This window comes from Vidua chalybeata, chromosome Z (assembly GCF_026979565.1).
Source record: "Vidua chalybeata isolate OUT-0048 chromosome Z, bVidCha1 merged haplotype, whole genome shotgun sequence".
NCBI lineage: Eukaryota > Metazoa > Chordata > Aves > Passeriformes > Viduidae > Vidua > Vidua chalybeata.
The window spans coordinates 9,401,745-9,425,628 of record NC_071570.1 but is presented as its reverse complement, the minus strand read 5'-3'; the positions used below and the strand labels follow the sequence as shown (position 1 = coordinate 9,425,628).

The 23,884-nt window shown below is 38.2% G+C and overlaps 1 protein-coding gene across 7 annotated transcripts in view; it reads right to left on the bottom strand.

Annotated features, from left to right (window-relative positions):
• The window catches only part of SEMA4D (semaphorin 4D), a 111,464-nt gene that overhangs the window by 3,410 nt on the left and 84,170 nt on the right, over positions 1 to 23,884 (bottom strand). For 2 of the 7 annotated variants that reach the window (XM_053968789.1, XM_053968792.1), the window contains 3 exons: positions 14,507 to 14,716; positions 11,728 to 11,825; positions 2,282 to 2,329 (listed from right to left, as the gene is read on the bottom strand). In XM_053968789.1, the coding sequence (XP_053824764.1) occupies positions 2,282 to 2,329; positions 11,728 to 11,825; positions 14,507 to 14,716 (356 nt within the window). Of the gene's footprint in view, positions 1 to 2,281; positions 2,330 to 9,768; positions 11,210 to 11,727; positions 11,826 to 14,506; positions 14,717 to 16,670; positions 16,713 to 16,932; positions 16,955 to 18,358; positions 18,389 to 23,318; positions 23,344 to 23,884 lie in introns of those variants that run through there. The other 5 variants (XM_053968791.1, XM_053968793.1, XM_053968790.1 and 2 more) reach the window with 5 other exon arrangements.

Genomic DNA, 23,884 nt, shown 5'->3' with positions numbered 1-23,884 from the left:
GTGTCATGTTTGTATCCTGGAAACATAAGGCTGATGTTACTTAAGCTTTATACTGTTTTAATGTTTTGTACACCATTAATTTGGTGTGTACCAAAGTATGACTTCAGTTTGCAAAATGGCATCATGCTGACCTCTGTTACCAAGAAGAGGACAGTGAACAATAATGGAAAGGAGTGTGACCGCAGACAGTTGTTTTTATTCCAGGTACTACTTCACATAATAGATAATACTGGTAAAATCATCAAGTTTAGGAACATGAAAACTATGAACTTGAAATGATGATGTACACATTAAGGAAATATGTATCTGTGGGATGTATGCTTATTTATAGCTGCAAATCCAGCTTCAATTTTTGTAGCCACCTGTGCTACACATTCTTGGCAGTGTTCTCAGTTTGCCTTTGATACACAGAGCAGAAAAAGAAACATCAGTGTAGCAGTTTTATAGTGTAAACTGTTTATGATAAGAGTACTGCATGTGATGTGGGAGGATCTGCATATAAATACTGTGGAAGCAGTAAATGAAGATGGCTTAAGACAAGCTGCCAGAATATTTTTGTGCGTTTAGGGGAGAGAGGTTGTTTGAGTCACAGAGGGAAGTGTCCAGCTGGTTCCACTGATACTTACTTAGTCATCCTCTCCATTGACTTGCTAATGTGAACTGCTTTATATTACAGGTAACTGAAGTTTGACAAAGTGCTCTACAGGATACAGCAGTTCCTACTGATAGTGAGAGAGAGTAGTTTATTTGGTATGAGGTCATGGTGTGGAAGATCCAGGTTTAGCCATTTGTCCAGTCATTTAAAGCTGCTGTGCTCTAAATCCTCTGAAAAAATGCAAGTAAAGTGGACATTTCAGCGAGCTTTGCACATTAAGCAAAAGAGACTTAGCTGTAGCTTTGCATTGCTTGTGACCCATTTGCAAGTGAATTTCATCTAGCTTCCTTAAGGTGTAACAAAAGGTAGGCGTAAATGCTTAAGTTTATTTACAGCAAGTAAATCTAAAATCTGTGATACTACTACTCAGTATTTATCTTAACCCAGTATGGAACCTATGGAGGAGGAAGTGTCACCACCATGAAACAGAAATTCCTGAAGGTTTACCAAGATGGTATGGCATGATGTTGAAGGTAGCTTGGACTGCAGTGTTTGATCAAATTCTGCTTTTGAGACAGAGATTGTGATTCCAGGGGTATAATAGAAGTAGGGGACACAGCAGTCTTTGTAAGGAGTATCTTTTAAAAATAACATTGTTCGATGATAGAGGATTGCCTGTAAATATTCTTAATAGCAACACAACACAATTTTAATATGTGTATACCAGCCTTAAACTTGAAATTGGATTTTAGTTCAGGTATTCATTTTAGTTGTCTGATGCAAATTTCTTCTTAAATCTCAGTTGGTGGTGCTGTACCATTGCTATCTAAAGACCCTGCTACTGCCACGAGAAGTCACCGTTTAAAGCAAGGAAAGATGCCTCATAATCCCTTGGATTCCAGCGCTCCTTTGGTAAAGAAAGGGAAACAGAGAGAAGTACCTAAAGCAAAGAGACCAACACCTCTTAAAAAGGTCCTCTTTTTTTTACCTTAAATAGTAAAACTATAGGATAGTATATTACTTTGGGAGTCCGTTAAGTCATCTCATATGGAGATCTGCATCTCAGTGTCCACTTGCCTGAATTCAGTTTTAGCTTTTCTTGGTTTCAAAGAGGGGAGGGGTAGAAGAGGGTGGTCTTGCTAAATTCCAAAAAATACACTTTCTCCCTTGAATCAATTGATAGATGATAAAGTGCCACTACAAAAGTGTCCACACATCATTGATACAGGGAAACATACAAAGAAATACTACTTGGTTTGTTACTTGGCAAAGTTGACCTTATTTACAGGACTGGGGAGAATGGATCAAACAGAGGTCATATTTAATGTTTCTGTGCTCTTCCAAGCCAGAACTCTAGCTGATTCTGCAGCAACAGATGTTAGGGCCAACTGGTGATGTCTGTTGTGTCTTTCCTCTTTGCCCATTCGTGTTGCTTCCTGTCACGTCTTCTATACAGAGGATTTTTTTAACTTTAGTTCTGTCCTTATAGTTTATCCCTAGTGAATTTTTTTCCATCCATATACTGGTAATCAAGGTAAAAGTCCTTTCCTATGTAAATCTAGGAATGATCTTTCCTTGTTTTTGTGTGCAAATAGAAAGAAAAGGTTGTAAACTTCAGATGCTAGTGCTGAACCTCTTTATAAATGGGTTTTATGTAAATATGTGGTACGAGTAATGCTTTGTTACCTGCATGACATCAAATTGGTTTGGTTTTGATACATATTTTAGATTATTCTGAAAGAAAGAGAACAAAGAAAACAGCAGCACCTGTTAGAACAGAAAGCAGCACCGAAAGATGAAGATAACATTTGTCAGACGGAAGGAAATGTTACTGAAAACGCAACACTTCTACAGGATAGTCAAGCAGGTATCTTTTGAGGAAACCTGTAATACAGTATGTAGCTGGAAATTTGAGCACATTTAGTACTTTAGGAAAAAAGTACTAAATACTGCCAAATTAAGGCTGCAACCTCAGAGTTTTCTGATTTACCTCAGGCTTATCTTGACTGTAAAATGGGCCGAAGCTGGAAGTCAGTAATAGGGATTCTGATTATTCTGTTTCATACTTCTGTGCCTGTTGGTTTTATGATATCTTGTAAGGAGAGTTCCCGCCTACCTTTGGCAATTAATGAGGTTTGGAATGAGAAAAAAACCCTAGGAGATTAAAGAAAAAAGTTATACCTGTTTCCCTACTACCATAGGCTGTTCTCTTACTAAAGTAGTGACTCTTCCATACATGCCTGACAGATTAATTTCTTCACAAGGCATTTGGGCTGTCTTTTCAATGAAAGTATCTTGATTTACATGATAGCTGTTGCTGTAACACAAGTTGCTGAAGGGTTTCCAGAGCACACGGGGATCAAGGAATCTAAAGAAGGTTCTGTGACTACAAAGCAGCTAACTGCCACTCTTCCAAAAATCCACAGCAGGAATTTTAGAGAGTAAGTATTGATTGTATTGATGACGCATTTTTCAAACAAAGTAATCCAGTTGCATTCTCTGCAAAACTAACTGGAGTTTAGACTAAAGGCTCTAAATTTTTTTTCTTTCAGTGTTTCTGTAAGCTGACATACAAAGAAATTATAAACTTAGTGTGTTTAGTGATTCTCACTTGAAAATGCATGTTCCTTGAAGAAAAAAAAAACAAAGTCACTAGAGGCTAAGAAAAGAAAAGAGGCTGCTGTTAAGATATAAGTACTTTATATTAAATAATGGGGTAACAGCTCAACAGGTGTGCTACTTTATTTCTTAAATAGTATTTTTAGTTGTAGTTTGGTTTTCTACTGCCAGACCAAAAGGCAAAAATGTCAAGTAACTAGATGACATTTGATGTTGTGGCTGGGCAAAGAAATAAAGATAATACTTAGGAGTTACTGTGTGCAGTTTCAGCCACATGTTTAGGATGATGTGTATACATGTTTCTTTATAAAAAAGAAATAGTCATTATAGTCACGTGAAGTCACAATAGTCAAAAATAGTCATGTGAAGAGGTCAGAGATCCAGTCATGAAAGCTTGAAACAGTTTCTTGAGGAAAGCAGTGTCTTAACTTTTAGTTCCCCTCCCCTAAAGCAAATCCACCACTGGCAGTTTTTTTGCAGTTCATGTCATAGTAATGGTTAATAGTGATACAACCATTCCTGCTATGTTAATTCTTAATTTAACTTCTAATTGCAATAAAAAATGCTTAATTTTGTCTATGTAACAGTGTTTTACTGAAAGCACAGGATGTAGAGCATTCAGCAAAGCTTAGATTATTTTCTTTAGATCAGGTTTTTTAGTGTTCCAGTAGATCTGTCTTCAAGACTTAGTGAAACCAGTAGGAAATAGTAAGTAAAAATTCTTGTAACCTAAATAAAATTTAGAAATAATTGCATGTCTAAGATTCAGGATAGATGTTGTGATCTCTTTATCTTATGTGAATTTGCCACTGGCAATTCTTTCTGTTTACAATGCAGTTGATACATCTCTTTTTGATATCCGTCTTCAACGGAAAATTCTTTATGTAAAAGTGGAGTGGGGTGAAATAATTTTTAACTCTGATCTGCCCCAGAGTGTACTAAGAGGGTGAATTACATAGTTTTGTACCCTTTCCTTACGAACACCACAAATCCATAGTCAGATAAGTGAAAAAGGATGACAGACATGAATGTAGAGAGGAGGAATGTGACCCAGTTTTCCATGTTTGGTACACATAGCCTTGAACTTACAGAAATAAGTTAGATTTTTGTACTTTGGTTGCTGTACTTTAATTTATATATGTCAAAATAAATGCCCTCAGAAAAATGCTTCAGTATAAAAATACATGCACATACCTATTTCTTGGAATAAAAAATATATATCTATATATAGATAGATTAGGTTTATTGTACATATATATATGTATCTTAATATGGTTTGATTAGGAAGCCAGGTAAAACAAGGAACAAAATTTCTTCCTCTCAAATTTTCAGACACTAAAAAGAAGTAAATTTTTTTTGCGTATATGACAAGTGTGTTTGGAGTGGAAACAGAAAAAAATACAAAGACATAGAATTTTAAATGTATATTTAATGTATTGCAAATTTAAATATTACATATTTGTAATTTTATTGAATCTAACCATTTTGCTCCTTTCTTCCAGTTACTGCAGCCAGGTACTTAGTAAAGAAGTTGACAGTTGTGTGACAGATCTCTTAAAAGAACTGGTTCGTTTCCAAGATCGCTTGTATCAGAAAGACCCAGTAAAGGCCAAGATAAAACGCAGGCTTGTTATGGGTCTTAGAGAAGTTCTGAAACATCTGAAGCTGAAAAAACTGAAGTGTGTCATCATCTCTCCTAACTGTGAAAAGATTCAGTCAAAGGGTAAATAAGTTCTTAACAAAAAGTATCTTTAATAAAAGAAATGCAAAAAAGAAGGTACAGTATATTGACAGCAATATTATTATTATTATTGGAGGAATTTATATGAGTATCCTTTGAAATCCAGCCACATAAAGTTGCCTTCCTTGCTCCTGCTGTGCAGTAAACACATACTGCTGTGAGCTGAGTCAAGACTATCTGGAGTGGGAGAAGTTACCTGAGATTAGGGTCTCTTTTATTACTGATCTGCTGTGCTGCTGCACAAAAAATTGCACTGCACAGCTGAGACAATCCAAAGGGTGCTGATGCCAGCTCTACTATCACAAGAAGTCCCACTGTATCTATCTTTCAGAACACAGACTGACAATAAATCACTAGTGATAGTTTCCTAAAAATTGTCATTACTGGCATTGATTTATTGTAATTGTTGTAATTATTGTTATTTAAATAATGCCTTAGCAGCTGGGTCTTTTTTGATACTAGATAAGACTGTACTACATATATAGTAAAATATGGAATAGAAGCAGTCTAAAATTAATGCTAAGAATTAAGAAAAAAATGTCAAGTTGTCCTTTAAAAATGAATATTCGACGCTACTATTGTGATCTCTGTTTTTTTCCTATAAGATGTAGTTTCAGAATGCACTCATAATCTTGGGATATTTTTTGCCATGTGTTAACAGTATGATTCTTTAGCTCCAATCAGCCTGATTGTATTGTCTGCTCCAGGTGGGCTGGACGAGACCCTACACAACATTATTGACTGTGCCTGTGAGCAGAATATCCCGTTTGTTTTTGCCCTTAATCGCAAGGCCCTGGGCCGCTGTGTGAACAAAGCAGTGCCTGTCAGTGTGGTGGGAATTTTCAGTTATGATGGGGCTCAGGTAAGCTGAGATAAGTCACTTCATGTGTTTGTTCAAAAAGCTTCACTTTTTACTTGGAAGAGGAGATGAAAATACTGTGATTTTTAAGGGTTTTTTTGTTTGTTTTGCTTTTGCAGACTTACACTCTTCATCACAGGTCATATACATTGCTTATATGAAAAATTGATTTTAGAAGTACAGGCAGTCAGCACTGTTAAAAAAAAATATTCTTGCCATCTTCTTCTGACATGCTCTTCATCTTTATCTCCCATGATGATTTTTTTCAAGAGAACTGCTGTTTTTATAAATGCTGATAAATGCTCTTTCATGTCTTCATACATACAAAGCTGCTCAGCTTTTATACATGAACCTACACATTCTGAATAAGGAATGCTCATTAGATTGTCAAGGAGATGTTAAAACTTGCTGCATGATTTAAACTCTTGTATTTTATATTGTCATAGGACCATTTTCATAGAATGGTACAGCTGACAACAGAGGCTAGGAAGGCCTACAAAGATATGATAGCAGCTTTAGAGGAAGAAGCTAAAGCAGGACAAAGAGAAACCCAACCCAGCATCTTAACTCCTGAAACTGAAAAAAAAGGCTTGTTAGAAACTTGTAAAACATCTTCCAAGGACTCAGATGAGGATGTACCAAATTACAGTAAGTATTTACTGACTTGCATTTTGTTCCATTTTCATTTATAGTGCTCATCAGTTCTGTGATTTTCACTGAAACAAATGACATCTGCTGTAGTCATTAGTAAGGAGGGAAAGTGGAGGTAAATTCTTGGGTTTTTTTATAACTCTGAAGTCAGTTTTCACTGGGAAAGTATTAAAGAAAGTTCCTCCCTGAAATCCACAAATGGCAGGCAGTACTCATTGCTTTGCTAAAGGAGGCTTAACAGAGCTCCTAATTATATTTCTATTTGTTTAAAAAATTCTTTTAAGATTAATTGTGGATCTCCATACTCTATGACTATGGTTGGCTTGCTTTTGTATAGAAGCCTATTTGAGATCCGTGTTCATGTCCACAAGCACTTGTTTGTAGAAACATTTTCCTCCAGCTCTGCTCTTAAGTCAACAGACGGTGCAATGTATTGTAGATAGAAAGTTTTGAAAACTTTTTTAAAGCTGTTTTTTTTAAAGCTGGAAGCACCTTCAGAGTTAGCCTTACTTGAGTAGAGTGTTGGACACAAGGAGCTCAGTGGACCCCATCACTCTTAAGTTATTCTTTTGTGTGTCATCTGATGTTGCATAATGTAAATGCCAGCATGCCTGTGTGTCAGCTAATCTCCGTGTTTATTTTGAAGGGGAAGTAAAAAATTAGGGTTGACTTTTCATTTTAAGTTTTTCCTCAAGTATTACATGGTAACATGTTGGTTGTTGTTTTTTTCTTTGTTTTTGTTTTTCCCTCCCAATATTCCTTAGTTAAAGTCTGGAAGAGAAAACTTGAAGAAGAATATAACCCCTATGCACTGGAATTAGAAAAGAGTGCAACTGCTGACATGGCGATACTGAATTTGGAAGACCATCAGTAAATCCAGATCCAGCTCTATTGGGCTTTTAATTTTTTTCTGTTAGATTCCTAGGAAGAAGGTAGCAAAAATAACATAATCTAAACATATACCTGAAGTTAGCTAAGCAGACTGTTCTGAATCCCTTTAAGCAAAATACACACTGGAGCACATGAGGCACTCGTTAATGTCTCTGTATTTTATGTGTTTCTCTGATTACTACAGTAGATGACAACACCAAATTGTTGTAGCCCCAAACCACTTGAACTGGCTTGGCATACTTTAATGATTTTATGGACTAGCATTGATTTCTTGGGGTAGAATGTACCAAAAGAATCTGATAGAAAACTGATTTTCTTCTGGAAGAGATTCCTTGAGCCAGAGGGGCTAAAGGAGAGTTGCCCTTAATTTTTAATTCCTGCATAAAAAACTTCAGCTGTTGATTGATTCTGGGTTTGTTCTTAGTTTTTCTTCTAAATAAGAAGAAATGTCTTCTTCTTCTGCTATCAATGTCACTTTATTCTAGTCAGCAACAAATTAATTTGAGGCAGGTAGCTTGATTTAAACTAATTAAGGAAGGCCATGATGACAAAGTTCCTAGTTAGCTCTTCTGTGTTGTTCTTTGGGGATCATATATCAGGTGCGAAGGAGATAGCACAGACTACAAGGGTCTGAAATTCCTGAAGTGAATGTGCTCCATTTAGATTTTTTATAAATTTGATGTTTCTGTTGCTACTGGGAGTAGAATAATATAATAGAATATTATACATCCTGCTTTGAAGTTAAAGGATGTTGCAGGACAGAAAATGTGCTAGCCTGCTTATTTGTACCATCTCCTTGCTGAGACTCCTCATTCCTTCAGTTTGGGGTTGTGTTGGTATATAAAACTATGAGTTTTTGAGAAATCCCAGTTTGTATCTAAATAGAAAAAAATTTATATCTTAACAAGAAATGAAGTTTGTATCCTAGTGGAAATAAAATTTTAAAAACAAAATGTGTTTATAGTAGTGGTGGAGCACCTCAGTAGGAATGGTGTATATACACAGTTTTTTGAGGACAAGCCTAAAGAAAGTAATTGGAGGGATGCACATATAACTTGTGTCAGCTTTTCTGAAAGGTGATACAGATGCCATATGCTGCTCAGCATCTCTGAGGTGTGTCTGCAAGCGCTTCACCATACTGAACATTTATAGTGCAATACTTTGGAAAGTAGCTGCCTTGTGATGATAGAAGTGGTGTAAAAAACTTCAAATAATTTTGAAATGCAAACAGTTTTGTAGACTATAAATTGTATAAAATCTGTTACAATATATTGATTCTATAAAGAATGCTTGTGACTTAAGTAAGCTCGTCTTGTGGGAATTTAGTGATACTTGAAACATCACTTTTGGGAAAGAACATTGACAAGGGGAGCCAGCCTTACGCTGAAATGCGTTGGTTATGGTGATGATATTTTTTGTATTAGTTCCTTCTAATCTTAACTGGAAATCGGGGGTGAAAGGTCCCAGTGACAAAACATGCTTTTGGCCAGCATATACCCTTGATGCAAAGGTAAGTTGTGATTTATTCATTTGTATCTGTGGCACTTGGATGCACATCTAAAATTCTGGAACTGATAAATCCAGTCATTGCATGGAATGAGGACCAGTTGGTAAAGAAGTTTGGGTTTTGACCATGTTTTCTATTTTGTATTACTGTAGAAGAGCATAAAACTTCAGAAACATTAGAGGTTGTTCACAATCTTAGGGATTTATTTCTAGTTCTTAGAGAGTATTAAACAAAATTACTGTAAGGTGTCACCGCCTTGGTAACTAATAGTGGTACACTGATATATATATTTTTTTTTCTCCCCATAAAATTGAACTAAACAAAAAATTCAGCAACTTTTTACTACTTGCTGTAATTTCCTGTAGAAACAAGCAAAGCTTAGCTACATCACCCATAACCCTGACCCCTCTCTTACTTTATATTCCCACTGAGCTCCACAGAACTAAACTTTGAAGCACAGAACTAAGTGTTCTCCAAATCAGTTAACAAATGGAAGAGAAGCAATTCAGAAAAGTCTATTTATAGTTGTCCTGAGAAGAAAAAAAATATGAGAACAAATGACAAAAAAATTATCTCTGGTGGTGTCAGAAGTTAGCATCAGCATTAATGAAATGCCTATGTGAAAAACAGGGAAAATGCTTAAGTAGGGAAAAAATGAGTTTTCACCCTGCACGTGTGACAAGATGATCTGATACTGAAAAAAAAAGGATCATTCAAGTCTTAGCATGAGGAGACTGCTCTCTTTAATATCAGAAACACTCTAATTTAAATCTTAACAGTTAGGAGAGAGCTTAGGGGTGAGCTGAAGCTTTCTGATACTGCTCGAAGCAGCTCTCCACCTGATTGATTATTAGGGAGCATCTTACTTGCTTCTAGATTGTTGAAATCCATTAAGCAGATAATAGAGAAAATTTAATTTATACATGAGACTTTTGTTTCTTAGATGCAGAAGGACAAAAGGACAAAACTCTTAGCAGTAATGCAGTAGAACACGTTTACTGTGGACAGGGTAGGTCCTCACATTTTCAGTCTGATCATCACACTTGATCATCATAAGGAATGGTCTTTGAATTCATTCAGCATAGAATTTTTAAGCTACATTATCTCAAATATAGAAGAAGAACTTGCAAAAACTAAAGAGTCTTCTTGCATACTTTGTAATCTATCTGTATTTTAAGCACTAGCCAGAACTTTTTTATTTGGTATAGAAACTTTATTACTGTCATGGTTTAAGCCCAGCCAGCAACCAAGCACCACCCAGCCTTACACAGTGGGAGAAAACTGGAAGGGTAAAATCCAGAAAACCATGGGTTGAGATGATGACAGTTGAATAGGAAAAGCAAAAGCTATGCACACAGGCAAAGCAAAACAAAGAGTTCATTCAGTGCTTCCCATGGGCAGGCAGGTGTTCAGCCATCTCCAGGAGAACAGGGCTCATCACACATAATGGTTACTTGAGAAAACAAATGACATCACTCCATATATACCCCCCCGCCTTTATATGCTGAGCATGATGCCATATAATCTGGAATATCCCCTTGGTCAGTTGGGGTCACCTGTCCTGGCTGTGTCTTCTCCGAACCTCCCCTGCACCCCCAATGTCCTTGCCATGGTGGCAGTGCAGAAAGCCAGAAAAGGCCTTGGCTTTGGGTGAGCCCTGCTCAGCAGTAACAAAACCATCTCTCCATTATCAACCCTGTGTTTGGCACAAATCCAAAACAATCTCACACCAACCACTGTGAAGAAAATTAACTAAAACCCAGCACAATTACCAGTGGAAATATGTTTGAACAAATGAGCTTGCTGACACTAGAAAGGAATGCTCTTCAAAACACTGGCAACATAAGGGTAAACATAGTAAAAGAAAAATAAGTGTACAAGTTGAAATGCCTTTAAATAAATGTGATCCACGTCCTAATTTCTAAATCTTATGCCAAGATCCTCAAGCCCAAAATTATCTGGTTGGCTTAATGAACTCAAAACAGAAAACATCATATTACATTATTTGAACAGCACAAATCTTGCTGAGACTACTTTTGTTCTTTATTAAGCTGAAATAGCTGACATCAGAAAACCAAAGGTAGTTGCAGCATGGGATGGGTGGCCTCTCTTGTACCATGTAATTTAGCTTAGTTATTCTTTGGTGCAGTAAGAATATCCCCTTCCACTTCATGGTTTAGGTGATTCTCCTGAATATGAGTTTTAATATCAGTACTAACACTTGCAAAGACATCTCCAAATGGTTTAATAATAAGAGTAACAGGTACTCTTAACTTGCATATATTTCTCCTTCTAGCCTGTTAATTCCTTTGTCCATTAGAGGCTGTTTCTCTTGTTGCAGGTCTCCTGAAGAAAAATTTCAGAATGATGTGTTAATACCACTCTAAAAATGAAAATGGGGCTTAAGGTTGCCTATACGAACTGTTCCACAGGCAGCAAACACATAATATCTAAGGTTTTCAAAAGTGATCTTTGTTCTAGCTGTTGGAGAAAAATATTAAGAGATGGGTATGGACTTCTTTTAAAAAAAAAAGTCAGCTTTTATGGACAGTACCATTTATGAAGTCCAGTAGTCTCTGCAATCCAGTAATCCAGTTAGTCTACAGATGTGATGAAATTTATCTACCCCACTCACTATACACAGACTTAATGTTTTGGGCGGGAACACAACTACTGACTGATGAGCACTTGGTTAGTGGACTGAAGGAATAAGCTGACACAGCTTCAAGGAATGTTGTACATAGAACAGACTTTACTGCTGAGTGAGTGGGTCAGGAATGATGAATGTACAGGAACACTGGTCATTTTGTTATATTAATACATGCAGTTGCAGAAGTACAAGAAGCAGTCTATGAAAGTCTTACCCATGTTTTCCTCCATTTTTGCATCATCTTGTCATGTTCGTTGATGGCACTTTTCCAGGTATCAAATTCTTTGGTCCATGCATCCTGACTGGAACTATCTGAGAATGGAAATGGGATGATTGTATAACCATGTAATGTCAGAACAGTACCTGATCAGATTCAGGACGGCCTGTCCTGCAGGAAGGGGGCTAGAAGGAACCCCCATCCTTCATTTTGCTCTACATCCTTTAATGTTATTTGGCAGTAAGTTTTGTTGAAATAGTTATGTCTCTTACACTGTGCAGCAAACTTAATAGCCTCCAGAGTAAACAGGTTTAGTGCCATTATCTGTGATTTGAGATACAGAAGGTAGGATGGACAAATTAATAGTTCAAACCCATCTAACAAGCACAGGAATGCTCCATAAGCCTGGAGAGAAAGTGACATGTTGGAACAGACCAGTTAACATGATGAACATGTCCAGTTAGTATTCCCCATTTTTCAGTATCACAGAATCAATCAGGAAAAGACCTCTGAGATCATCAACTCTATGATCCAATACTACTTTGTCAACCAGACCATGACACCCAGTGCCACATCCAAGTCTTCCCTTAAACACCTCCAGGGACAGTGATTCCACCAGTTCCCTGGGCAGCCTATTCCAATGTTTAATTGTCCTTTCTGTGAAGAAATTCTTCCTAATGTCCAAGCTAAACCTCCTCTGGCATAGCTTAAGCCCATGTCCTCTTGTCCTGGGACAAGAGACTGACACCCCCCCCCCCGCCCCATCTGGCTATATGTTCCTGTCAGGTGGTTGTAAGAGAGCAATCAGGTCTTCCTTGAGCCTCCTTTTCTTCCAGGCTAAACAACCCCAGCTCCCCCAGCTCAGAGGACAGACAGAGGACTTGTGCTCCAGTCCCTTCACCAGCCTTGTTACCCTTCTCTGGAAATGCTCCAAGCATCTCACCTTCACACTCTATCATCTTCCTAAAGTGAGGGGCCCAGAACTGGACAGAGAACTCAAGGTGAGGCCTCACTAATGCTGAGTACTAGGTACCATCACTGCCCTGGGTCTGCTGGCCACTGTTGCTGATACAGGCCAGGATGCCATTGGCCTTCCTAGCCACCTGGGCAGAGCTGGCTCGTGTCTGCCCGCTGTCACCAGCACCCCCTGGTCCCTTTCTTCCTGGCCACTGTCCAGCCACTCTGATCCCAGCCTGTAACACTAGGGGTTATTGTGGCCAAAATGTAGCCACAACACTTGGACTTGGTCCAAGGCCCAGAACTTGGTCTTGTTCAGCCTCATATTGCTGGATTTGGTCCATCAATCCACCGTGTCTATGCCCCTCTGCAGAGCCCTCCTACCCTCCAACAGATCAACACTTCCTCCTAACTTGGTATCATCCATAAACTTGTTAATGAAAGACTCAACACCCTCATCCATGTTGTCAATAAAAATATTGAACAGAACTGGCACAGAGCCCTGAGGGACACCACTGGTGACTGGCCACCAGCTGGATGCAGCACTGCTCACCACCACTCTCTGGGCCCAGCCATCCAGCCAGTTCCTAACCCAGCAAAGAGTGCTCCTGTCCAAGCCGTGGGCTGCCAGCTTGTCCAGCAGTGTGCTGCGGGAGACAGCGTCAAAGGCCTTGCTGAAGTCCAGGCACACAACATCCACAGCCCTTCCTGCATCCACCAGGGAGGTCACCTGGTCATAAAAGGAGACCAGGTTGGTCAGGCAGGACCTGCCCCTCCTAAACCCATGCTGCTGCTTCTGATCCTTCAGCCATCTGTAGATGCCATGTAATTTCACTCAAGAATTCCTTATACTTCCTTACATTGATAATTTAAGGAGGGTTGTGTTACTGCGTCTTGGTCTATTTGTCAGCTTTTTTTTTCAGAATGTAAGACTTATGGTGACATATTTTCTATTTATCTTTTGGGACAGTGGAAATGTATGTTTTTAGAGCACAGTGTTTTTCATTTGTTTTACATTTACACTGGTTTGGTTGAGATGCTCTTAATTCTACTTCTGAGACAGACTTCAAAGTAACTGGAGCGATTGCATGGCTTTTCTCTGTCATTGCAAAAAGAAGCATTGAGCCTTCCTTGACAGACTCACATTTGGTATTAACCAGCTTCTTCACTCTTCCTTCATCTTGCCAAGAAAATCCCTGCTATATCATATTCATTGCTCCTGCTGTCTTTTTAAAGACTATTCAGACCTTCTCTACACCTGGGTAAGGTCTCAAGAGCTAACTGCAGTAGGTAGCCTGGACACCCCAAAATCCTGCAGCTGCTGAAGTTACCTAACTGCCCTCCTGCCTACTAAGTGTCCAAATGGAGCAGAGGAAACTGACCTTGCCCAGTTCAAACCGTAAGTGGTTTACAAATCATGCAATTTTAAAAATCCAGCATAGTGGGGGTTTCTCTTTACCATCTGACTTCCTTAAGTCCTTATAAATTAAAGAATTTTTCTACATTACCCTGTAGAATTCCATCAGAGTACTTATTTGTAACTCTCCATTACTCATCTGATTTTCAGGTTTTTTGAATTAGTTTATCAGGTTTTGGTTGAATTTCTAGATCTTAACTGCTAATTTACATTAGTCCTTTGAGAGAGGAGATAGAGGAAGGAGTTTTTATGCCTCTAAAACCTTTCCATAAATGAAGTGCATACTAATAGAGTAGGCAAAAGTTACCATCTTTAGATATTCATGTTTTCTGGGTGAATATTACAGAGCTTTACTCTTATCAGGGTCAGGCCAAAAATGGCATACTCTTGAAACAAGCCTACCTTTATCTTCCACTGTGATCAGCACTTCTGACGTTACATTCCCAACTTTTGAGATGAATGAACATCTGTATTCTGTGTTTTCTGATATTGAATCTTTCACCCAGCTGAGAAAATGCCCTCTGCCATCAAGCAGCATGTGAGATTGCTCTGTGATGCATGCCTTCATCTTTTGTCCATTCTTCCTCCAGACAAAGTAGGAGTTATTCGGACCTGTAAAAATGTCAGGTTATTCTGTAAGAAAATAGAAGATGAGTCTTTGAAAAGAAAATAAGCCCCATCATGTCAAGATTGGGCTTAAAAATAAAAATGGTTGATTGAAATGTTTCTTAGGTTTCTTCAGTTGAAATTCTGGATACCAAAAATGTGGGATTAAGAGGAGCTAGCACGGGAAATTGAGGTTCGAGCCCAAGTTGAGGGTTTGTATTGAGGAATTCTGTGTGGATTTGCATAATGGGGAACTTAGCACACGTGGTAAGAGCCAATGATGAACACCAGCACCATCTGCCTGTGCGAATTCCTGTAGCACCAGGACGTACTGCCTACTGCTGCACAACCTAGGTCCTGGTACCAAGCTGAAAACACCTGAGACATGCCTCACGGAATCTGAAAAAAAGGCCAGGAGGGGAAAAGTTCAAGAACTCAGTGCATCAAAGATGCTGGAACCAGTAATGAGAGAGGTAGAATTGGAAAAAGCACAGAACCAGTAGTCACAGCAGGCACTAAAGCAAGATAGAACTTGAAAGAACCTTGGATCAACAACAAAGAGGAATCTAATTTTTTAGCTTTGTTACTATTATTTGTCTTAACCTGCAAGGGCAATATTTGAATAAATCAGAGATTGACAGTAGCCTGGAGGACAGAACAGCTGCTCCCAGAAAACTAGCTAGGAAGGTTGGCTGAAGTGCACTTGGCAGCATCAGAACCTTTCAATTTAAAATACAGACATCTGAGCCAAGCTAAGAACTTGGTAATTCTGATGTTTAAAACATAACTATTTCTCCCTCTGGGCCTAGGATCCAGACTAGCCTTAGCAAGAGAAGATGTGAAGAGAAATTTGGGGTAAAAAGAAAATGAACTATGGCTGCAATATGTCTTGACAGAGCCTACTATGGCTTTTACTGTGAGCACTTCATACTGCAAGTTGATGTGGCATTTTTTCCCTAGAAAACTACAATCCTGTCATTAAGTTTTAGATAATCATGCAGGGGAAAAAAACCACTAGTTTTTACATTTGTGTACATATTACGTATTTGTACATAGTAGACATTTTTATGTTGTGCAAAAAGGAGATCACGGCATATTCTTAACTCCTAAGTTTTATTTCCAAATCTCTCACAAATATGGGCACATAAACTAGCAGTAAGGGTAAGTGTGAATGATAGAGGACATGATCTAGTAAAAGCATTGTAGTTTCTCTTGAGGGAAGTGGCACAGTCTGAAGGGCTGACAGCAGCTCTAACAAGGCAGAAAGGGCAAGCATACCTTGGACTGAAAATACCTGGTCTAGCACATACCCTTTTTATTTTTCAAAGGTGTTTTATGGATGAGTGTACTCATTCTACAGTTAACAGCAGATAGGTTACATGTCACTAAGTTCATGGGAAGTCTGGAACCAGGGACAAATTACTTTAGTAACCTAAAGCTGAAGTTGGAATTTGAACAAATGGGAGGATTGGTAAGTGCAATCACAGCAAAAAAATCAAAATCCCTAACTGCCATTTTAGAGCCATGCAAGGAAGCAGCATGTTTAGTGCAGGAGACTTCCCTAAACTTATGTCAAATGTACTATTCGCACCAGAGAACCTGCTCTATTTTCTAGTGCTAAAGATCCCAATTGTGCTGGAAAATTGCCGAAATTTCAGTTTACATCCACATTTCACTGAGAGATTAAAATGTAGCAATTTCCTTATACATGAAATTTTGCAAGCTGTGTTGGTTGAGATTGGCCCCTTATGAAGTGCAACTAGGCAATTTTACCCTTCTCTTATTTTTCTGTGCAGTCAGAAGCACTGGAAATCCCCAGAGATACACACTCATCCCCACTTACACTGGTTGACAGCAAAATTTAGATGCAAGAGGTACTCAGGGTTTTCCTGATCCTATTTCAGGGCAGCTTGTTTCCAATTTTCAGGCAATTACCTTCTCTACTTTGATTTCATTTTCAGGATGGATCAATACAAAAAAATACACTGTGACAAAGTTTCATCTGCAAAAATTTTAAATCACATTTGTTAAATGCAAATTTTCTACAACTCCCTGGAAAGAAATTCAGACTTCAGTGTAGTGGTTAGGGAAATATTTTTTGAAGATAAAGGAAAATAATAAAAACATATACTCTGCTTTTATTTTTAACGTCACTATAATACAAATTAATTACATGTCTAGTGCAACCTTTAAAATACAAGTTTCTGACCTGATGTACTTACTTTGCCATCCATGTTAGGAATGCTTGAAAGATTTTAAGAAAGTAATTTTATTAAAACATAATAATCAAGCAGAGAATTAAACAGCACAAGAAGATAGGTACATAAGTAACTATGCCTAAGCAGCCATGAAATATATTTCAAACAGTTAATTTCAAAAACATTGCTTCAATAAACTACGCTAGTTACACATGATTAAATAAAATCAACTTCAACACCTTGATGATTTCAGAAGGGGAATTAACAGTTATCAAACAAAAATACAAGAAACTTTGTGGCATTATCTGAACTACCCTTTCCTTTGCATAAGGCCTTCAAAATTTCCAGTGTCTCTGAAGTGTTTGCTTCTTTCTCACATAGATTTCATTTTCTCTGTTTTCAGTAGTTTGAATGAAATGATAATGCCCAGGTAGTAAAAGCCAGAGTAGTAATGGCCCAGGTAGTTTCTGCCAGCAGAATGGGTTCTATGACCTGTGTCAAATCAGGCTGAGTTATAAAAACCACATATTTAATACCCAGATAACTTTTTCTCAATATTTTCCATTGACAAAAATGGAAAAAAAATTCAACCACCATTTTTAGCATAGAATCTCAAACAACTGCAAATGCTTGTAATCTTCTACCACAGTCTGACTGCATTCAGTGGGTTATTGATGTAAATTTGACCTAATGTTAAAAGAATTAAGTAAATGAAACCAGACTTAAAGAACTAAAGCTACAGATTCAGAGCAGCATGGGGATGCACCAAATTAAGCATTTGCCATATATGCATCACATCCTAATAGACATATGGTTTTCAAGACAGCTTGGAGACACTAATTTAAAGAAAGCAGATTTAGTAGATTTAGTACAGCTCAGTGACATAAGATAGGGGGAGCAAGAGGGAGCACTGGCCAAGCTGACTCCTTGTGCCAAGTGCTGCCATGTGAAGAGAGCTGTGGAGACATTCAAAAGCAGCCCAGTGAAGCTGCATTTTAAAATGTGAGCAGTGGTGAACCACTGGTGGTGGTTCAGCACAAGGCCTCCCTCATTTCTAACCCAGTTCTTGAAGGGTAGCATTTGAATAAGACTTCCCTAAATTCATGAAAACATTTCCACACAGGGGAGTTAGTATAAAAGCAGGAGCCATCAGAAAACCTACACCCCAGCTAATAATTTCTTCAAATTGACAGAAAATTGAAATCCAGTGAAGATAAACCGACAGGTATCCCAGAGAGAAATTCTACCAGGGTAACAAAAAGTCTTTTACACAAATTTCTATAATCTAAACAAACCAGAGGCTATCCACAGGGATGGGAAGTTAAAGTTTATGAAAAAACCTCCCTTGTATAACCAATATACATCAAAACCTCTTTCAAAGCTCACCATGTGCATCAGATTAAGGATGACATCTGGATTTAATGCTTGTTATCAAGCTTGCAGCTTTGCTGAATTCTGGTGAAGCAAACATCCCAGATTTCTGAAAACCAAGATCATACAGGAAGCTCTCATCTGGAGCAGGGATTAAGGTTTAAAAAGGCACTATAATCTGTATGCAGGAAGGTCTTTTAAATCAGACATCAAAGTTAGCCCAGAAGAGGTTAGTCAATCATTAACATGAAACATTATCACCAGCACTAGTCAGTATGTGAATGAAAGATTTAGGGCTGGTCACAGTTTCTTGAGTTGTAGGAGTCTGAGTCATTGCTGCTGATACTAAAATAATAAATCAGTATGAACTGAAGCCATCAGAAGGTAGCTGACTGGAAAAGTAGGGGAAAAAAATCTTTAAATTGAGACAAGCATCTTTGCAGTTTTCTGCAAATAGTATGCAAGTTACATAGCCTGTAGCCTGTATAACTGGGGTGCATTTTTTGGGTAGTTTTTTTGGTTGGTGTTGGATTGTTAAATCAGGGCAATTCATTCTAGAAGACAAGCTTGACAGCAATGGAAAAAAAAAGCCAATAGAAAGCAAAGACAACAGACCTCTCTGAAATGCCGAAGAGTATTACTTCCCATACCAAGTATTTCACACTGAAGAATGCATGAGGTCCTGCAGACACCTGGTGCTTCATTAAATTACCCATCCCTTTGTGTAACATCAACACCACAAGCTGATGCAGCCTTATTATGGCAGATGAACAGCAAGAAGTGCTTCCTGCGGAACGTGAACCATGTAAGGGCTGGGAGCAGCAACCAGTCCCTAGAGGTGATACACAGCACACGTAGGTGCAAGCAGGACACAGCATCCACCTTCTTGGATTCCACTCTTCTCAGAGTGGATTTAAAAGCAGGTTGGGAAAAAGGCTGACTGGCCCATTAGATAAAAAAATGCAATTTGTAACTGTTCATGCATTTATTCACATGCTGAGAGTGTCCAGAAAAAGGTTTTGCAATTGGAACTTGAATAATTGTCCGTGAAAAAAAAAAAAAAAAAAAAAAAAAATCTGATGAAGCACTAGTAAGGTAGAACCAGGCACTGTAACAAAAAAAAAAAAAAAAAAAAAAAAAAAAAAAAAAAAAAAAAAAAAAAAATTAGGTTCCCCTTTCACAGTATCACAGAATTAATGAGGTTGGGAAAGACCTTTGAGATCCTCAAGTCCAACCTATAAACCAACACCACCTTATCAACTAGAGCACAGCACTAAGTGCCACATCCAGTCTTTCCTTAAACCCTTCCAGGGATGGTGACTCCAGCACCTCCCTGGGCAGCTTATTCCAAAATGCCCCACCACTCTTTCTGTGAAGAACTTTTTCCTGATGTCCAGCCTAAACTTCCCCTGGCACTTAGTATTTGCCTAATTATTTTCTACCATCCTATCAGTTAACAAGGCTACTATGTTAAGTTTTAAAATAAAGTGAAGAAATTTGGACAACATATTTTAAGGAGTAACATGCTCTCCAAAAATCACTTCTATTCTCCAGAGAACATAAACTACTGCTTTTGCTGTGTTTGACAGGTAGATCTAGCAGGAAGATGACTGAAGAGATGGAAATGACATTTTCATCTCTACTCCGGGGACAATGCACACAAAACACTGAGACAGTTCTCGTAGCAGTTCCTGCTGAAATAGTTAAAAAAATATGACAGCTTTGGTTTAAATTATTTGGTTTAACTCATTTTATCAGCCACCACACGGACGGATTATAATTACAAGTCTACAGGCTGTAGCTCTCATGGGGAAGTAAAACAAGTGTACGGGTAGTCAGGTTGCAATCCTGAAGTAGGAAGTAACAAGATGTTCTGAGGAAAATAGCATAAAATTGTGGTTATGGTCCAGATTCCAGTACCAGTCCAAACCCATCACATCTCACTAGGCAGGGCTGGGAAATACAGCTGCTCAATCAAGGCCAGGGTGTAGCAGTTACTACCAGGTTACTGCTTCAAGCTGAGACATTACTGAATCAAGAGTTCCACATTAGCAAGAAGAAAAAGTTGAAATATTTATGCTGAACTGCAAAAAAAGAAAGGCTAAACTGGGAGGTCAGGTAAACTTCTGCAAGCAAGCAGTACAGAGAAGAAAATACACACCTAAGTTAATCCCTCTCCCTCCTGAGAGAAGGCATTCCAAAAGGTATTTGGGTCTCAAAGTCCCCGATGTGAAGCAAGCTTCTTCTTTCATAGATACCTAGTCACACTACAAAAGCTGGTGCAAATTCTACTCCCTCGCAGTCTCCCAAAATTGTGTACATTAAATTCAAATGGAGAATACTGCCCGTTTTGTGACCCAGGCAGTTCATCTCTGCTGACAGCCCATGCAGCACCCAATCCTCAAGCAAGCTGAAAAGATGAACTGTACAACTGAATAGCAAAGCTGCTGTTTCACAAAGGTACTCCTGCACAGAGGTGCCAGCTCTCTGCCTTGGCCTCACCAGAATTTTTGACAAGTTGTTCTCTCAAAAGGGTGGCTTATTCAAACTGTGAGGCTAAAATCTGGTAAAAACTGGGGTTTTTACCAGTGCAAAGCTCTGAAAACCATGCAAGGGCTTTATTTCCCCAAGCCCTCTGCTGACATGAGATGCAGCCTGTAAGACTGAGTGGTGAGTGTACAAAACACCAACTGCTGTGCACGGGACACACTGCAGCAGGTGTGCAGCCTCAAGTGCTCTATGCACATCACAAAAGCACTAACTACTGCAGGCTGCAGCTGCTAGTCCTAGGTGGACTGAATCTCCCAAGGTACTTCAGGGTCTTTATGTTTTAATAATTTATAAACTACCAAAAGCCACACAAGATGTTTCCCACCTGCACCTTATTACTCATTCCGCAGGAAAAACCTGTACAAGTGCAGTCAGCTGCACACTGTGAAATGTAGGAAAACAATAAATTAACGAAATCTTCTAAGGAAAAAATAACAAGACACTTTTGGTTCTACTTCTTTTCCTTGCTCTCCTCTTTTATAATTTGATGCCTGATGCTTTTTAATTTGCCTTAATCTTAAATTATTTTTACATTGAACTTATTCTAGTCTTTACAGGAAAACTAATTTAAAGTTAAAACAAAACAAAACAGAACAACCAAACAACAGCAACAAAAAATAATCCCAAAAGCAACAACAAAAAACCCAAAAAGGTATTCTTCTTGCACATTAAAGTCATGGGTATTCCTTAGGAAAGCATCACTGTGTAAGTCTGAAAATATACTGCATAAAAATTCAAAAATTTTCTAAAGTTTTGAAATATTTGTGGATTGATTTGTCCTGGAAGATGCAGAGCTTTTCCTTTCAAGGCTACCAATTAAACTATTACCACATTTCAAAAACTAGCCTTGTATCTCTCCCTAGCTGTAATTAAGAGCCACTTACCAACTTCAACTGATTATAAAACACCAGTGCATGAAAAATTTCTATTTGATATTGGTGTTCTTGTAAGAACAGAAAAGTAACAACCCAAGTAAAGTTCACTGTAAGATACTGATACACTGTAATTTAAATGATGTCATTTGTCATTCCAGACAAACATTTTGTCCAGCACAAAGAACATTCCTAGGCAGGCTCATTCTGCTCTGGCTGATGCACACCTCCATGCCTTACCTGAGCTCAACACCAGACCAGACCACCCCAGGGCACCATGGCTGATGCAATCATGCAAATGAGGCAAAAAAACCAAACAAACAAACAAACAAAAACCCAAAAAGAAAACAAAAACAACAACAAAAACCACAAAAAAAAAAAAAACCACAAAAAAAAAAAAAAACCAAAAAAAAAACCAACCAACCAAACCAACCAACCAACCAACCAACCAACCAAAAAACTCTCATCCAAGAATGACTTACTCATTTCCATGGGTAAGTCAGTCTCTGACAGGTGACCTCCTCCTCCTACGGGAAAAAAATTTCCCCACCCTTCTGCATGTTTTTCAGTGCAACTTCAGGCTCCAACAAAGAGGAATCTCTAATGAACCACTTGCAACTCTGATTATTGCAAGTTATGGATCTATTCTTCCACAGATGCAGGAAACTTTTCTTGTACTCCTTCTAAAACAGTGTAACCACAGGGAACAGGCATTGTACGTGTTACCAGATACCCATCTCAGTATCTCCATGAAATAGCAACTCCTTGAAAGTGTATTTCCAAGTTCACAGAACTTTTTTCACACTACTAGGGATTTTTTACTGAGAATGAAAACAATCCAATATGTAAAATCTCCAGCTACAGATGAATTTAAGGGAGGGAGTCATCTTGACACCATGGACACAAAGAGGCTTGATCTGCAGGTGAAGCACAGTGTTTTGCAGCATTTGATTATAAAAGCATTTAAACTATCACACAGCACACTCACTGTATTTTAGTTTTGTCTGTGAAATTATGGACATGTAGCTAAAGCAGGGGGAGGACATTCCAGTAAAACATATTCGAGTAGAATCAAAACTCTGGGAAAAAACCTGTTCCTACTATACCCAATTTCAACAGAGCACACCAGAGAAATTATACAGCAGGTGCGTACATCGCCAAATCACTGTTTCTCCCCTGAACTAGACAGTGTAGTACTTTGTTCAATTTATTTGAAACTTGCCTGAACTGCCTCTAGAAGTTTAAAAAATTCTGTAATGGGAGAGAAATTTTCTATTAGAGAAAGTACACAGGAAACCTAATGTTTGTCCACACACATAGAGCAGACAGGTCTCTGGAGAAATGTTAGACTCTTTGGGGGTAAACAGACAAACTGGGAGAAAATTTGCAAAGGGAGATTTATCCCTCCCTCTTCCAAAAGACTGGAAGTATTCCATGCTTGAAAAAACTTATTTTTCAGAAAAAATGTACCAGTTTGCCACAAATGCTGTTTGTGCTGTATCCACTTAACTTTACCTTATGGAAATGAGCCAGTTACAAGGTTGTAAAGTCTTATCCTTAGGTGAGCTTTCAGGTTAAAACATGTGGGATGAGTAATAGATGATCAAAAGAACTCACCAACTCCTGCTGAGTTTCCAGACAGCTTGAAATAGATATTTACAATTTAAAAAAATGAAGAGATTCAACAATTCTGATAAAGTAACAATTAAGCTAGAAACTTAATTAAAATTAAGCTTTGAGGTTTTTACTGGATGATGTGGCAATGTATTTGCATCATACATTTACTGATGCCATATCCTTTTTTGCAGACAACCAGGCACAACATTCAATTCTCTGCCAGTCTCATTTAACCCTTTTGCACTTTGCAACGTATTTTACCTTATTTTAATAGCTGAGAGAAATCAAGTTCCACTAAAGCTATGTTAATATAAAGACATATAAACTGATACTGAACAAATCCAAACAGAGACCTTCCTTGCAAAAGCAATTATTTAGCCACCCCCCACCCAGGATTAATTAATATAGCCTCACGTGCAAGACACAGAAAGATGCAAGTATCTGCACCAGTTCTGTGTGCTGGTCTGCATTTGCTGGTCTGCATGTTTTTTAAATCAAGAGACTGAAATTGTAATTCTGGGTAAGAAGAGTTTGATGTGTCAGCCAATTGCCTCGCTTCCCAAAGG